The sequence below is a fragment of the Tupaia chinensis genome, unplaced genomic scaffold (assembly GCF_000334495.1).
Source record: "Tupaia chinensis unplaced genomic scaffold, TupChi_1.0 Scaffold000559_1, whole genome shotgun sequence".
NCBI classification, from domain to species: domain Eukaryota; kingdom Metazoa; phylum Chordata; class Mammalia; order Scandentia; family Tupaiidae; genus Tupaia; species Tupaia belangeri.
Window position 1 is genome coordinate 265,301 of NW_006160071.1, and position 17,180 is coordinate 282,480.

The 17,180-nt window shown below is 40.6% G+C and overlaps 1 protein-coding gene and 1 pseudogene across 1 annotated transcript; one reads left to right on the forward strand and one right to left on the reverse strand.

Moving 5' to 3' along the window:
* The first annotated feature begins 1,265 nt into the window (after nucleotides 1–1,265).
* Nucleotides 1,266–7,504, forward strand: ZNF613 (zinc finger protein 613). Its single transcript, XM_027775398.1, is given in 11 exon segments — nucleotides 1,266–1,280; nucleotides 1,558–1,684; nucleotides 2,674–2,766; nucleotides 5,867–6,005; nucleotides 6,007–6,087; nucleotides 6,089–6,353; nucleotides 6,355–6,574; nucleotides 6,577–7,056; nucleotides 7,059–7,150; nucleotides 7,152–7,236; nucleotides 7,239–7,504. Coding segments are annotated over 11 exon segments (1,863 nt in total).
* Nucleotides 7,505–10,650: 3,146 nt separating this feature from the next.
* Nucleotides 10,651–12,482, reverse strand: LOC102477079 (histone-binding protein RBBP4 pseudogene; annotated as a pseudogene).
* Nucleotides 12,483–17,180: the final 4,698 nt, after the last annotated feature.

Here is a 17,180-nt window from a genome sequence, read left to right on the forward strand (position 1 = left end):
GAGGAGAGGTATTTTCCTGCTTCCCCATATTTCTTGTAGTCCTGCAGCGATTTCTAGTCATCTCGTGGATGGTCGATTTTGTCCCAAACTTGGAAGTTCAATCTGAGCGTCGAGGAGTGTGTAGAAAAGGAAACAGAGAGAGGGAAACAAAAGCAACAACAGGGGGAAAAAAAAGACAACAAAGAAAAAGAAAAAAATGAAGAGAAAAACCTTTAAATAAAACTAAAAAAAAGAAAAATTAATATTCAAAAAATTTCAAAAAACAACAAAAATTAGAAAACCGTGTGACATGGCTAGATCTCAGGAGCCATGGAGCTGGTTCTTGAAGAAGGGCTGTTCTGTTCCCTTCCGCCTCTCCACACGAGTTTTCTATACTGGAGGCTGAATTATCAGTGGGACCTCTTCATTCCTCCATTTCCCCCAAAATGGCTAGATTGCAGGAGCCATGGAGCTGGTTCTTGAAGAAGGGCTGTTCTGTTCCCTTCCGCCTCTCCACACGAGTTTTCTATACTGGAGGCTGAATTATCAGTGGGACCTCTTCATTCCTCCATTTCCCCCAAAATGGCTAGATTGCAGGAGCCATGGAGCTGGTTCTTGAAGAAGGGCTGTTCTGTTCCCTTCCGCCTCTCCACACGAGTTTTCTATACTGGAGGCTGAATTATCAGTGGGACCTCTTCATTCCTCCGTTTCCCCCAAAATCACTCATATATTTTTTTAATATGTAGTATCTTCTAGTTGTAGTATGTAGGTTTTTTTAAGGAATTATTTTTTTGTTTTATTTATTATTTTAAAATTTGCTATAAGACATATATGCTCACTGGAAAGAGAGAGAGAGGGAAAGTGAGAAAGCAAGCTATCAGGTCAAACTGGTAGCCATGTAGGAGTCCAGCACCACCCTGCCACCTACTGACCCCAGTGTGTGAAATTTTTTCATGGTTGATTCTGATATTGGTTATGAAGGTTGATGGTGAATGTAGGAATATACTTGTTCTGATGTCACTAGAATATATTTAATGCCTGGCAAATATGTGTTCAGGAAAAGAAATAAAACGATTAGGAAGAGGATTATGTGACTAGTTATTACAGAAACTTCTGATTTGTTAAATGATAGACTGCATAATTATAGTATATTTTGCTAGAGATAAATTTCAAGTATAGGTAGATTTTGGATATAGATTTTACTTCTATCATAATTTTTTTCATTTAATTTACTTATTTCTGCTCTGAGAAAGATAGACAGATACCCTCAATAGGGTCTTCATGCCATGATCCACTCCCAGGCTCAGGTAGCCCAGATCTTGGGTACTTGCACATTTGGTGTGTACTGGGAAACCTTGGGACACAAATCAAGGAACTTCCCATGTGGGTTCAGTATTGCAGAGTGTTACATTACTGCTGTGCCCCCACAGATAACCCATAATAAACAGATAAGAGATATAAGTTATATTATTTGGATATACAGATACTACCTGTATGTTGAAAATGAGCATCCTTCACATTCCTTCCATGTCAGTAAAAGAGAAATACTTGATATTAAGCAAGACTGTGTTTTTATAGGAATCATTGACACTGGAAGATGTGGCTGTGGAGTTCACCTGGGGGGAATGGCAGCTCCTTGGTCAAACTCAGAAGGACCTTTACTGGGATGTGATGTTGGAGAACTACAGCAACCTGGTGTCTCTGGGTAAGGATAGTTGCCCTGTATCACTCAATGGTTGCCCAGTCAGTGGCTTTTCCTTTCTCAGCTCTGGACACTCTGTGATGTTCTGAAGTAGTGGGCTTTTCGTCTTCTCTATGGTCCCAGGTAAAAGGGTGTAATATGCACCCTTTCAAAAAGATGATTTTAATTTGCAGGCACAAAAATTACATAGTTACTGGGACCAGCAGTTAGCGTAATGGCTATGTCACTGGACTCCCATGTAGTCGACTGCAGTTCGAGTCCCGGACCCAGTGGCTTAATCTCACGCCTGATATTAAGCAAGACTGTGTTTTTATAGGAATCATTGACACTGGAAGATGTGGCTGTGGAGTTCACCTGGGGGGAATGGCAGCTCCTTGGTCAAACTCAGAAGGACCTTTACTGGGATGTGATGTTGGAGAACTACAGCAACCTGGTGTCTCTGGGTAAGGATAGTTGCCCTGTATCACTCAATGGTTGCCCAGTCAGTGGCTTTTCCTTTCTCAGCTCTGGACACTCTGTGATGTTCTGAAGTAGTGGGCTTTTCGTCTTCTCTATGGTCCCAGGTAAAAGGGTGTAATATGCACCCTTTCAAAAAGATGATTTTAATTTGCAGGCACAAAAATTACATAGTTACTGGGACCAGCAGTTAGCGTAATGGCTATGTCACTGGACTCCCATGTAGTCGACTGCAGTTCGAGTCCCGGACCCAGTGGCTTAATCTCACGCCAGGCGCATGTGTGTGCGTGCCCAGGATCCCGAGAGGAGAATGGAAAAGGAATTGTGGCATGGCCATCCCCCCTGGAGGGTGATTTCTCGCTTTCTGTCTCTCTGTCTGTCTCTGTCTCTCTGGTGAGTACACATGCCCTGTAGCAAAAACCTCTCCAGAAAAAAGAAAAAAAAATACATAGTTACTAAAATAGAACATTGCTTCATGTTAACAGACCACAGTGCAATTTAGTGAGCCTAAGTATTCTGTCGTTTTCCATGAATAGGTTATCAAGCCAACAAGCTGGATGTACTCTCCAGATTGGAACAAGGAGAATCATGAACAGTAGAAGATAAAATCCACAGTCTAATCTGTCTAGGTAAGAAGTGAGAAGTACAAGAAATGTAGCAACAGTAAAGTACACCCTGTAGTTCTAATAAAAATGGATGACATAATTGCTTGGTCTGGGATCAGTGTGATCCTTTAGAAACCCTTCAGTGGAAGCAATCAAGATACTTGTGTAGAATTTGAATAACGATGTGAAATTGGTACTTAGAGAAATAAGGTTTGATTATGGTCCATAGAATGAAGAAGGGTAGCAAATTAGAGGAGTAAGTTGACCATCCAGGCATCTATTAGTTATCTTGAAATCAGATGTTAAATTTATACTATTTGGGGAAATTGTTCCTAATGCCTGTATCTGCTTATTTTTCTGATTAGCATCATTAATGTTTGTACTCTTCTATGGGCTTTTCCAAACCTAAACTCCAAATATTCATCTAACTAACTCTCAGTAATCATAATTTTTGTTTTATATCTTTCTGTTTTAGCTTACACATTTTTCCAAATATGATTTCACATACCTCTCTGTTTTTATTTTACATATATATGTATTTATAATATACAGAAATAATTTAATGCCTTTCCCAAGAATATAACTGGACATCTATAATGCTTCATATTCCATAAAGGCATCTAAAATCCATGGGACAAGAACTTTGTTCTCCTCCTATCCATTTATGTGCTAGTTTTCATGAATTTCTGGCCAGATGTTAAGGCCAAGAGGTTATCCAAGACTTCATCCCTGTTCTGTAGGAAGTAGTTCTGGAAGCTGGCCATCCTCTTCTGAGTCTCCTTCTCTACTTCGGTGCAACTACCATGGGATTCCAGAACTGTAGCTTCATTGGGTTTGAACTCTTTCTCCCTCTGTAGGCAGTACTGTTCAAATTCAGCCTAAGCTTCTCTGGCCTGCTTTAGCCTCCAGTTCTACATTACTTATTTTTCAGAGAAATTTTTTTGCTATAGGGTGCATACGCTCATCAGGGAGACAGAGAGACACACAGAGACAGAAAACAAGAAATCACTACCCCAGGGGGGATGGCCACATTGCAATCCCTTCTCTTCCATTCTCCTCTCAGGATTTTGGGCACACACGCACATGCACCCAGCATGAGTTTTAATCCACCAGGTCTAGGACTCAAACTGTGGTCGACTACATGGGAATACAGCAATGTAACCATTACGCCATCCACTGATCCCATCACCTCTCTGTTCTTAATGTTAATGCATCAATGATCTTCACATTGTTGACTCTAGTCAAGACCATACTCAAGATTTATATAACCAATTGGATATTTCATGTCTGGACTTAGCCCATCTTAAAATTGGTATGCATTAAAATACATACTCAATTTCCCCATATTCAGAACCTCAGGGATATTCCCCGTCTTATTAAAAGGTGCTGTTCTGCCACTTTTTGGCTGAATCCAAATAATTAGGGATAATCCTAAATTTCTCACTTTTATTTATCTCCCCATATTGAAACCATGATTGAACCCTGTTTTTTCTTTCTCCAGATTATTTCCTGAGTTCCTCTATACACCTCTCCATTGCTCCTTCAGACCAATTTTTATCATTTTTATCTATTTTGTTTCAGTCTGTTACGGTGCTGCTAAAAAGAAATGCCTGAGGTGAGATAACTTTTTTATATTTATATTTCCTTATATAAATATAAAGAAAAGAGGTTTATTTGGCTCATGATTATGGTGGCTGGAAATCCCAAGAGCTTGGAACCATCATCTGGCTGGCCTCTTGTCCTGTGTCACATTCCCAACAGAAACAGAAAGGAAAGCTTACAAAGAGTGAACATCTGTGCAGCCATCTTGTTTTTACGATAATCCACTTGTGAACTAACCTATTCCTGCAAAAACTTTCTCAGTCCTGCAGATGGCATTAATCTATTCATGAGAGTGGAGTTCCCATGTCTAAACTCTGCCCATTAGACCTCACCACCTAGAGGTCCTCACACTTCTCAGTATCATTACATTGGGAATCAAGCTCCCAGTACATGAACTTTTGGATGACAAGTCATATCCAAATTGTAGCATATTCTTTATTTCATTTCATTGTTTCCTTGTTTGATTTTCCCTAACTAGAATATATTCTTAGAATAAAGAAAGATATTTCTGTATCACAATCACCAGCTCCATGCTTGATACATAGCCATAATTTAATAGGATTTGTAGATGTACAAATGCATCTCTCATCACTTTGAAACAAATATCTCTCCAATTTCTGTAGTCCAGTGCTAATAGTGACTTTATTTTACTTTACTATCTCAGCATACTTTATAAGGTCAATTTAAGAAAGTGGCCAAATCATTTTGAATAATCTAATCTTGTTTATACATTGAGCACTTATACTTTTGTTTTCTTTGTTTAAATTATGGTTTGCAGTCGGTGGCATAGAGGTTAAGGTGCTAGATCCCACATGGCCAGCTTCATAGTTCAAGTCCTGAATCTAGCAGCTTGAAAATCACACTGGGTGTGTGTGTGCACCTAAAATCTGAAGAGGAGAATATAGGAGAAGGGCCTGTAGCGTGACCATCCCCCTAGGGGGTGATTTCTCATTTTCCCTCTCTCTCTCTCTCTCTCACACACACACATATATATACACACACACACATATACACACACACACACACATATATATATACACACATACATATATATATATGTTTTTACCTTTGTTCAAGGGGCAACAAACACACTTACTTGGAGTGTCTTTGTCTTTAAACTGAGGTAATAGTGTTATCAATAAAGAGCCAGCCTACACAAACCTAATTGTAAAGTAGTCTAATTATATTTCATGCTCATGAAAAGATTTTTTTTGGGGGGGGGGAGAAGTTTTTACTATAGGGTGCATGTGCTCGCCAGAAAGACAGAGAGAGAGAGAGAGACAGAGAGCAAGAAATCACCCCCCAGGGGCGATGACCACGCCGCAATCCCTTCTCCTCCATTCTCCTCTCAGAATCTTGGACACACATGCACACAAGCCCAGCGTGAGTTTAAGTCATCGGGTCCATGACTCGAACCGCAGTTGACTACATGGGAGTTCAACAACATAGCCATTACACTAACTGCTGGTCCAGATGAAAAGATTCTTTGTTCTCTTCTTTTCTAGAAATCAAGAAAGGTAAGTGCACTTGCAAAACCAAAATTGTCTGAAGAGAATGGAACAATGCTATGAACATAATGCATATGGAAGCAAGAAAAGTCATTTTCCTTTAAGGCAAAATCATGATATATTTAACTCACATGGGAAAATACTAAAATCAAACTTTAGTTAACCAGAATCAAAGACGTGAACTGAAGAATACTGTTGAGGCTAATGGAATTAGAAAACCCTTCCTCCATACCAAGAAAGTTTTATACTGAAAATAAGTCCTCTGAATATGGAAACTCTATGAATATAAATTCACAATTCATTAAATGTCTGAGAAATCAAAAGGCAAATAAACTCCAAGTATGCACTGAATGTGGGAAGGCCTTCCTCAAAAAGTCTTGCCTCATTGATCATCAGAGAGTTCATACAGGAGAGAAAGCTCATAGATACATTATATGTGGGAAAGCTTCCAGAAAGCCCAAGCTCACTGAACATCAGAAAACTCATAGAGGAGAAAAAATGGTATGCATGCACTGAATGTGACAAAGCATTCCACTGGAAATCATAGCTCATTGCCCATCAGAAAACTCATACAGGAGAATAACCCTATGTATGTAGTGATTGTGGCAAAGGCTTTGCCAAGAAGTCTCAGCTCATTAATCATCAGAGAATTCACATAGGAGAGAAACCTCATGGGTGCGGTCTGTGTGAGAAAGCATTTTTCAGAAAGTCCAGGCTCATTGAAATAAGAGAACTCATACAGGAGAGAAACCTTATGAATGCACTGAATGTGACAAAGCTTTCTGCTGGAAATCACAACTCAATGCACACTAGAAAATACATATGGGAGAGAAATCTTATATATGCAGTGATTGTGGAAAGGGCTTCATTCAGAAGGGCAATCTTGTTGTACATCAGCGAACTCACACTGGGGAGAAACCTTTTATTTGCAGTGAATGTGGAAAAGGCTTCATCCGGAAGGGCGATCTCCTTATACATCAACATACTCATACTGGAGAGAAATCCTACATATGCAGTGAATGTGGGAAAGGCTTCAGCCAGAAAACATGCTTAATATCACATCAGAGATTTCACACAGGAAAGACTCCTTTTGTGTGTACTGAGTGTGGAAAATCTTGCTCACATAAGTCAGGTCTCATTAACCATCAGAGAATTCACACAGGACAGAAGCCCTATATATGCAGTGACTGCAGGAAAGCTTTCAGAATAAGTCATGTCTCAACAGACATCAGAGAACTCATACAGGAGAGAGACCATATGGCTGCTCTGATTGTGGAAAGGCTTTCTCCCACTTGCCATATGGTCTCTCTTGTCTACCATAAGGGAATGCTGCATGCAAGAAAGAAATGTGTAGGTTCAGTCACACTGGAAAATCCTTTCTCAAAGAATCACACACAAGTGATCTCATAAAAGAGAAAAACCCTGTGGCTGTGCAGATGCCTTCTGTGGCAGCTCAGATTTCACTGGAAATCATAGCTCACTGCCCATCAGAAAACTCATACAGGACCCGCAGTGAGCTCCAACCAGATAATGTTGCCATTGTGGGACAACCACTTGCCAGATGTTCACCCTCAACAGACAATATAATTTGCATAGGAGAGAAACATTATGAATGCAGTGAATATTGTAGTACTTACATCATAGTTGAGTAAAACCCTTGAGTAAAATCTTCTAGTTCATGTATGGCTGATAAGTGTATACTAAGAAAAAAAGAGTACAATGGCAGAGACTGGGAGTCTTTAATGGCAAAAGATCATAGATCATTAGTGATCTCATAGCTGGGTGAAATGTAATGATGTGGGAAAGTCCTTGCCTAGAAATTCCAGACCTAAGTAGGTATCATAGAGTTTACTCAGGAGAGTAACTGTTAGAAGACTTTTGAAGTCAGTGAATATTGCAGAGTTACCAGTGGTACATGCTGCCTCATCAGTTCAGAGGAAATCATATAAATAAAACTACAAACACACCAACTGGAACATTTTCAGCAAAATATCAGTGAACATCTGAAGCAAATAAGCTCTGTGAAAGTGAATATTTTAGAGATTTATTTCACAAGTCTGACCTCTTTATGCATCAGATAATATATATTGATGTGCATTATAGGATGCTGTACCTTTAATCAAAGTTGATAAGTCAATGACTCTTTTTCTTTTAATTATTTTATTTAACTTTATTTATTTATTTTAATTTGACCAGAAAGGGACAGAGAGAGAGAGGGAAAGTGAAAAAGCAAGACACCAGGCCTGGGACTCAAATTGTGGTTGGAGTCCAGCACCCTTAATCACCATGCCACCTGCCAGCCCCAGTCAGTGACTCTTTAATTAAAAGGAAATGGTCTGTACATAATTGGTTCAAGTTATGAACTTCCCTCCCCCCGCTTTTATGTCTGTGTTTTCTGTGTCCACCCAAGATCATTATATGATTAGTTCTTGAGTTTCTTTTATTCTAAATTTAGTTAGTTCTTATTTCAGACTACTGAAGTCCTTCTAAAGGAAACTGAATATACGTAATTCTGTGATGTAATGTAGCATGTGTTTAACTTTATAAACATCAGCCCAGGAGAATAACATCCAAAACTGTGAATAACTTGTCAGTCATGCTCTTATCTTAGCAAGTAGTTCTCATCCTATTGTTTTACTGTTGGTATACACACCATTCAAAATTTTTTCAACTATTTTTTACCTGATGCTGCTCTAGAAACTAGGTGATGGCAGTGAAGAACAAAAGAACAAGCTCTTGCTATTTTAGAGCCAGCATTTTTTCTTCAAGTTTGAATATATGCATAGAACAATTTTACCTTCAAGTAAATGTAGTCAAAGGGTGTATATACTTACATTAGTTGAAAGGAACATACAGTCTAAGTGTCAAATATCCTGATGGATTCTCATTCAAGAAGCATATTTTTTTATAATGAGAGGGGGAAAGGACTCAATTTTATTTACATAAAGCAGAGTATGGGGGCTGACAGGTAGGTAGCATGGTGGATAAAGGTGCTGGATTGCCACATGGCCAACCATAGTTTGAGTCCTGGACCTGCTGGCTTGCTCTCTCCCTTTCCCTTGTGTGCACACGGACTTGCTTGCTCTCTCTCTCTCTCTCTCTCTCTCTCTCATCAAATTTTTAAAATAACAAATGGAATTAAATAAATATATTTTTTAAGTTTATATCTTTGGGGCCTGCAGATGGCATGATGGTTAAGGGTGCTAGACTCCCACATGGCCAACTGCAGTTCAAGTTCCGAACCTGATGGCTTGGTTTCTTACTTTCTCTCACTCTGTCCCTCTCCTGTCAAATTAAAATAAATAAATTAATTTTTTTTAAAAAATGTATATCTTTGTACCTAGATTATAAATTCCTTGATAGTTTGTAGGTAATTATATAGTCCCTAGGACAGTGACCTAATAGACTAGTCAAAATTACTTTTGTCACTGAAGGAAAAGAGCTACTGGGAATTCTAAGAATCAGTATTGGGACCAGCAGATGGTGTAATGGTTACATTGCTGGACTCCCACATAGTCAATCATGGTTCAAGTCCCGGACCAGGCAGCCTAAAATGCACACTGGGCGTGTGTGTATACATGCCCAAAATCCAAAGAAGAGAATGGAGGAGTAGGGATTGCAGTATGGCCATCGCCCCCGGGGGGGGGGGTGTGATTTTTTTCTTTCTGTCTCTCACTGGTGAATGCACACACCCTATAGCAAAAATCTCACTCAAAAGAAAAAATCACTGTTACTCTGTTTTGGAGAGGTTTTTGCTTTAGGGCACGTGCACTCGCCAGACAGAAAGCGAGAAATCACCCCACCAGGGGGATGACCACGCCGCAGTCCCTTCTCCTCCATTCTCCTCTCAGGATCTTGGGCATGCACACACACGCACCCAGCGTGAGTTTTAAGCCACCGGGTCCAGGACACGAACCGCGGTCAACTACGTGGGAGTCCAGCAACATAGCCATTACGCTAACTGCTGGTCCCAAATCAGGGTTACTTTTTTAGAAAGTAATTAAAAGAATGGTGGATCAGCACATGGAGTAATGGTTATGTCGCTGGACTCCCACATGACTGACCGTGGTTCGAGTCCCAGACCCTGGAGGAGTTGGGTGTCTGTACATGCATGCCCAAAATCCTAAGGGAAAAGAAAGGACTGCAGTGTGGTCATCCCCCTGGGGGGTGATTTCTTGCACTTTCTGTCTCTCCAGTGAGCACACACACCCTATAACAAAAGTCTCCTTCTAGAAAAAAAATTTTTAATGTAGAAAAACAATTTATTCCATTATAAGCACTTATGTAGTTAATCATGGAGACTAACAGGCTTGGTGGTGAGACAGGTCACCCCAAATGGAGATGGTATCAAACTAGTGGTTAAGGACTCATTCTTTCCACTTAATAGTCTACTTGTGGTATAGCTGTCAGATAAAAACATTCATCTTTACAACTTGGTGGTCCCAAGTTTAAAAACAAAAACCACTTCACAGAAAGGAAAGAAATAATATGAAAACAGCTCAAGAAATACACTAACAAGCAAAAGTATATGGACAAAGAAGAACATATAGTTTTCTTAACTGAAGAATCCAAGGAGCCTGGTCTACCAGGAAATGTGCACCCAGAAAACTAGGTATGAGGGAACCAGCAGTTAGCGTAATGGCTATGTCGCTGGACTCCCACGTAGTCGACTGCGGTTCATGTCCTGGACCTGGTGGCTTAAAACTCACGCCGGGCGTGTGTGCGTGCGTGCCCAAGATCCCGAGAGGAAAATGGAGGAGAAGGGATTGCGGCGTGACCATCCCCTCTGGGGGGTGATTTCTCGCTTTCTGTCTCTATGTCTCTCTCTGTCTGTCTGGCGAGTGCACGCGCCCTATAGCGAAAACCTCTCCAAAAAAAAAATATATATATATATAGGTGTGAAGGCTTTTAGAGTAGGAATCTATGACTTGAATCTCCCCTATGTCCTGAATAAAAATGGCACCTCGCAGTATTTATACTTCATGACTCAGACACCTACTTCACTTGGCTCTACTCCTTACTTACTATAGCATTTACTTAAATGAGTCTGAAAAACTTGGGGATACAGCATCAGAAGAAAAATAATCACACATAATATTCCCTTTTCTGTGGCTACTTTAGACCTGGATTTGTTACTAGAAATTTCCTGAAGAAAATTTAAATCTAAGTCTGTGGCTTTGCTAAATTAAGTCCCCCAGTTCGTATTTAGAAATGCCCACTGTTTGGGGTAATAGTGTTGGTGATACCTATCATAGAAGGATAGTCTAATGTATGTCTCAAAACCAGTGTTAAATCAGTTGAAGGGCTGAGAGGAAAAAGGGAGAGTCTAAAATCACAAGAAGTGCAGACATATCTAGGACCCTTGTCCTGGAGCCACGCTTCCTTCAGGGTCTTCATCATTATAAATGTTCTCAGCCATCTGCCACACCTGCATGATATTGTCTTCTGATACAGAACAAATCACCCAAGGTTCGTTGGGATTCCACGAGAAATCAGATACCTTGGCAGTGTGACCACCATGAATAAACAACTCCGGTGGCCCATCCTCAATATCTTCTGGGGATTTTTCCTCTCCAATTTTACTTAAATCCCAGACATTCAGTCTGCGATCGGCACCACTGGAAGCCAAATTAGTCTCTTATGAGGTGACCACTGAACCTGGAATATTTCATCGTTATGTGGTTCATACAACTTCAGTTTCAGATTTCTCAGATCCAACAGGGCAACAGTCTTGTCAGCCGATCCTGTGGCAAGGATGAATTCGCTACAAGGATTGAAAGAGAGACAGTTCACTTTAGCAGTGTGAGCATCAACTGAGTGCCTTGGTTTGGAAGTATTGTTTGAACGAGTATCCCAAATCACAAGTTTCTGATCATCAGCAACTGATCCAAAGAGAGATACATGGAGCAAGAAGATGCCAGGAAACATCTACCACTACTGCTGTATGCACTGTAAAGATGGCCTTTGTATCCACCCCTTTTCCTTCCTTTGGAACAGCACTGAAGTCCCACAGGCAGATGGTATAGTCATCGGGAGCACTAAGTGCCCACTGAGATTTGGGCTCCAAGAAAGCCCATAACCCTCCTACTGGTGTCCAAAAAGACACAAATCTGGGCTGCACTCTCCAGAAGAGTCTGGCTTAGAAGGATGTTTTCTATAGTCAAAAACAAGCACATCACTGGATGGAGTCTTTGTTGCAATGATACAAGGGTCCTGGGGCATATAGCGGGCCCTGTTTACTTCTCCTTCATGGTTGATCTTAATTTCTATTTCAATTTTTCCACTAACTGAGCCAAAACCTCCAAATTCTCCTTTCTCACTGTCATAATGTGATGAATCAAACTGAGCATCATAGTTAGGGAGCTGCACGCTGGCTAACACCAGGTGGTTTTGTTTATCCAAGGTGTGTGTCCCCAGGACATGTGGATTAATGCTGAAATCTTTCCCTTCAGATCTGGCTACATCTGGAAGCCACTGAGCAGTTAGGCTGGAGCACTCCAGAGCATGGGTCATCACCAAATCATAAAGAAAAGGAGTGTTCTTTTTCCATATTTTATACTCCTCATTGATCACATGTTTTTCCACTGGATAGTCAAAGGCTGCTTCCTTGTTGGCCATGGTGGGCAGGCAAGCTGGGGAGATCCCAGGTAGAGCATTGCAGAAGGGGTGGGGAGGCCACAAGCACTAACTCTGCACATGGCCTCGATTGTTTCCTCTGGCCCCTCTAAAAATAATTTTTTAAAACTTTTTTTTAAAATCCTGAAGAGAGACTTGGCTATCAGATTAAAGGAGCAAATGATAGAAGGAATACGGTCCACAGAATAAGCCAAATTAAAAGAAGAAGATAAATTTCACTGTCTAAAAATAGAGGACAGCATGGGAGATGGGTGAGGATAAGATCATTTTGGATGTGCTAAAGTGTTGGGAAGAACCCTTAATATTTGTCCACAGTTCTGTTAACGTTGAGAGATACCATTATTTCAAAGATCCTGGCTCCTTTGTGACATACTGAATTGAGATATACCTATTTTCATCACTCTTCACTCCCCTGGTAATGGGGCCCTTGTCATCTCTTCTATAGTCAGAGTTCTTCCTCTTGATCCAATAAAGATATTTTCAGCTTAGAGACCATGTACATAAAAGGAAAAAACAAAATTGCTATTAAGTGGCTGTCTCACAATCAAATCTCAAATTATTGGATAATTGAATTACTGAATAATTCACAGCAACAGATTTTTTAGAGCATCTCCACTGTGCCAGAAACTATTGTAGACACTATTTAACACTGAAAACAAAACATGGAAAATAATGGCATGTTACAGGATAAATCCAGGACAGATGCTCTTATAGTAAATAAGAAATGGACTCTTCTTTACCCCAGACTTCAGATCCTCTCCATTTCTTGCTTTGTGAATCTGCACATCCTACCATGACATTCATAGCCTCTTATTCCCTGAACTCATCACTCAGGATCCTGGATAGGCTGCTCAGACCTGCCCTGTAGGGTATGTGCTGAATTCATTTTTTGGAAGGTTGGCATCACAGGTAAATTTAAAAGGTTAATTGCAGGACCAGCAGGTGGCATAATAGTTACATCACTGTACTCCCACATAGTTGACTGTGATTCAAGTCCTGGACCTGGTGGCTTAAAACTCACACCAGGTACATGTGCATACATGCCCAAAATCCTAAGAGGAGACTGGGAGAGAATGGATTGAGGCATGACCACCACCACCACCACCACCCCCCCCCCCGAGGGTGATTTCTTGCTTTCTGTCTCTGTCTCTCTGGCAAGGGCACGTGCCCTATAGCAAAAAATCTCTTTTAAAAAGTGTAGTGGGTGGCATGGTGGTTAAGGGCGCTAGACTCAGTTTGAGTGGCCAACCACAATTTGAGTCTCAGACCTGGTGACTTGCTTAATGACTGAAGCACCACTGTCAGGGTTTGTGGTCTTGGAAGGTCATTTATTGTGACCAGTGGGTTGAGAATCAGGGTAGGAAGGTGCATATCAGTAAATGTAGTATCGATCCATGTTTACAATTGATTGTAGAGCTCAGTGATGAAGCTTTTGAATGGACTGAAGTTTTAGTGAAAAACGGTTTCTGTTTCAGATTTCAGATTTAATTTGGATTCAGAGTTCAGAGAGGCCCATGTGTCTGTTCTAGGCCTGTAGAGTCTGGAGTTCTAGAACCCCAAGGTCCCTGGAGACTGGATGGGTGGAGGCCCAAACATAGGAGGCTGGTAACAGTCATGATTATAGCTTTATTTACTCAGCTGATCTAAATCCAGTTTAGTTTTTCCAGTCTAAGTGTATCTTCTGGACCCTCCCAGCATGGATGAATAGGTTTTACATAACATTCATTCATTCTTCCATCCCAATCTCCCTAAGTTTTATAATTCTTTATATTAAGTGAAAGGAAATTGGGCATCTCCAGCACCCTCATAGTGGACCATTTGTAATCAACAGGCCAAACTACTAGCATTTTTTAAAATACCTCAACTTGCAACATTAAATAATCACTGCTGAGTATGCATATCTTAATAAATTCAGCTTAATCCAACTTTATGTTCTTTCCACAATTATGCCATATTCAATATTCATTCCCACATATGTTCCTAGATTTCTGTTCGTATAAATTAGAAAATTCAACTATTTCTTTTGGAGTGTAGCATACCTCCTCATAGGTAACCTTTGTACATTACCTTCAGGTGCTTGCTAGGACTTTGATCTAATTAAAGGTCTGGAAGCAAAAAGGGATTGTGAAGATAAACAGTATTTTCTCACCTGGCAGCTGCCTCAGGGGAGATGATTACTGTTCTCTTACACATTGCAGAGTGAATCCCCTCAAAGTTGAAAAGGCAGATGCCAATGAGGGTCTGGTTGGGGTGACTGCTACCACTGGGAGGGAAAAGGATGAGAAAACCATTTCCTCTGGCAAAAAAAAAAAATACTCCCCAGAATTTAAGAGTTCAGGGACCTGCAGATGGTGTAATGGTTACATCGCTAGACTCCCAGGTAATCAACCATGACTTGAGTCTCGGACCCTGCAGCTTAAAACTCATGCTGCACATGTGTGTATGCATGCCCAAAATCCCAAGAGGAGAATGGAGAAGGTATTGTAGTACCTCTGGGCAAAGGGGGTGATTTCTCTCTTTCTGTTTCTGTCTCTGGCAAGCACAGATGCCTGATAGCAAAAATCTCTCTTCAAAAATAAAAAGAGAGAGAGAGTTCAATGTCCTCAGCTCCATCACGATCCCCCTTGTCTCTAATCCCATATATAGGATCTTATTCTTTCCCAACCAGGCCCCTCCGTTTAGAATACACAACCTGAGAGGTTAAGTTTACCTTTTTTGTAACTTAGCCAAATGCATAAGGCTTTATGTTTATGTTTTATTTTAAGCAAGAGAGAAGATTCTACTACAGAGTATATTTAGAAGCTTTTATGCACATGGGGAGCCAGGAAACATTTTTTTTTTTGAGAGACTTTTGCTATAGTGTGTATGCACTTACCAGAAAGAAAGAGATAGACAGAGAGACAGAAAGCAAGAAATTACCCCCCAGGGGGGATGACCATGCTGCAATTCCTTCTCTTCCATTCTCCTCTCAGGACATGGGCACACATGCACACGCGCCCAGTGTGAGTTTAAGTCACTGGGCCCAGGACTTAAATTGCGGTTGACTATATATGAGTCCAGCAACATAGCCATTATGCCAATTGCTGGTCCCTATAATTTTTTTTTTAAGTTTTGCCATAGGGCACATGAGAGAGAAACAGATAATTAGATAATCAGAGAAGGAAAGTGAGAAATCACCCCCACCCCACCCGTACGGAAAGGCCACCACACCACACCACAATACCTTTTCCTCCATTCTCCTCTCGGGATTTTGGGCACACACATACACACACACACACACACACACACACACACACACACATATGCCCTGCATGATTTTCAAGCGCTGGGTCCAGAACTTAAACCATGGTCAGCCATGTGTGAGTTGAGTACCTCAACCACCACACCACCTGCTGGCCCACAGAATTTTTGAGCTCATCCTTTTTTTCATAATTTTTTCTAGTGGTGTTGGGACTGACCAACTGAATCATGATAGTCCTTGGTTTTCCACAACTGTTTAAAACCATCATATACAGAGTTACTGAGTTCTTTGCATTTATCAAATGCATTTATTTTGAGTATAACTTCACACCACTGACTATCAGTGCTTTCTGTACTACTAGAAATACAGTCTTTAGTAGTAGGAGAAAGGATTATGGTGGGAGCATTCCCCAAGGGGTTTACTTTCTCGCTTTCCTCTCATCCTCTCTCACTCTGTCTCTCTCTGGCAAGCACATGTGTCCTCTGTCACATTAAAAAAAATTTTTTTTTAAACAAAAGATCCAGGGATTATGACCACTGAAGACTCTCTACCCAGACTTCACCCTCCTGACCCCAATTTCTACCCAGGAGTCAGGAAAAGACAACCAGCATCCATCTATATTTGAGTTCTGAGTGGTCCCATTCAGGTATTACGACCACCAAAGATCCTCTGCCCAGACTTCATCCTCCTGCCCCCCCCCCAGATCTAGCCAGGAGCCAGAAAATACAAGAAAATTCATGGAAAAGCAGATAACAAATGTAAAATATTCAGTGACAAAGCTAACAGAGATGCAAGAGAAGAGAGACAGAAGGTGCAGGAAAAAAGAGAAGTTCCAGGAGGTGAGGAAGTCCCTGTGCAATCTGAAAGAGGAAATACACATCATAAAAAAGAATCAAATGGAATTGTTAGAGATGTAATACAGGAAATCAAAACTTCCCTTTAAATTATCAAAAGCAGATTAGCTCATGCATAAGACCGAATATCAGATGTAGAAGACAGAACTTCAGACCTAGAAAACTTCACCAAAAAGACTGAGAAAATAACCCCTCCAAAAATGAGAATAGTATACAAGTAATACTAGATGCTGTTAAATGCCCAAACATCCGGATAATCAGTATCCAGAAGATGAAGAAACTAATCAAGGCACTGATAATCTATTCCATGAAATCCTGGAAGAAAGCTTTCCAAACCTAGAGAGGTACTCAAATATCCAGACCCAAGAAATACAAAGGACCCCACATAGAAGCACCCCCAGAAGATCTTCCCAAAGACACATCACAGCCAGATTGACCAAAACCACAGAGACAAGATACTAAATTTGGCAAGAGAGAAATGTCAAGTTACTTTCAAAGAATATCCCATAAGGCTAACATCGAACCTCTCATTGGAAACAATGCAAGCAAGGAAAGAATGGGAAAATATATTCAAAGTGTTAAGTGAAAAACAATTTC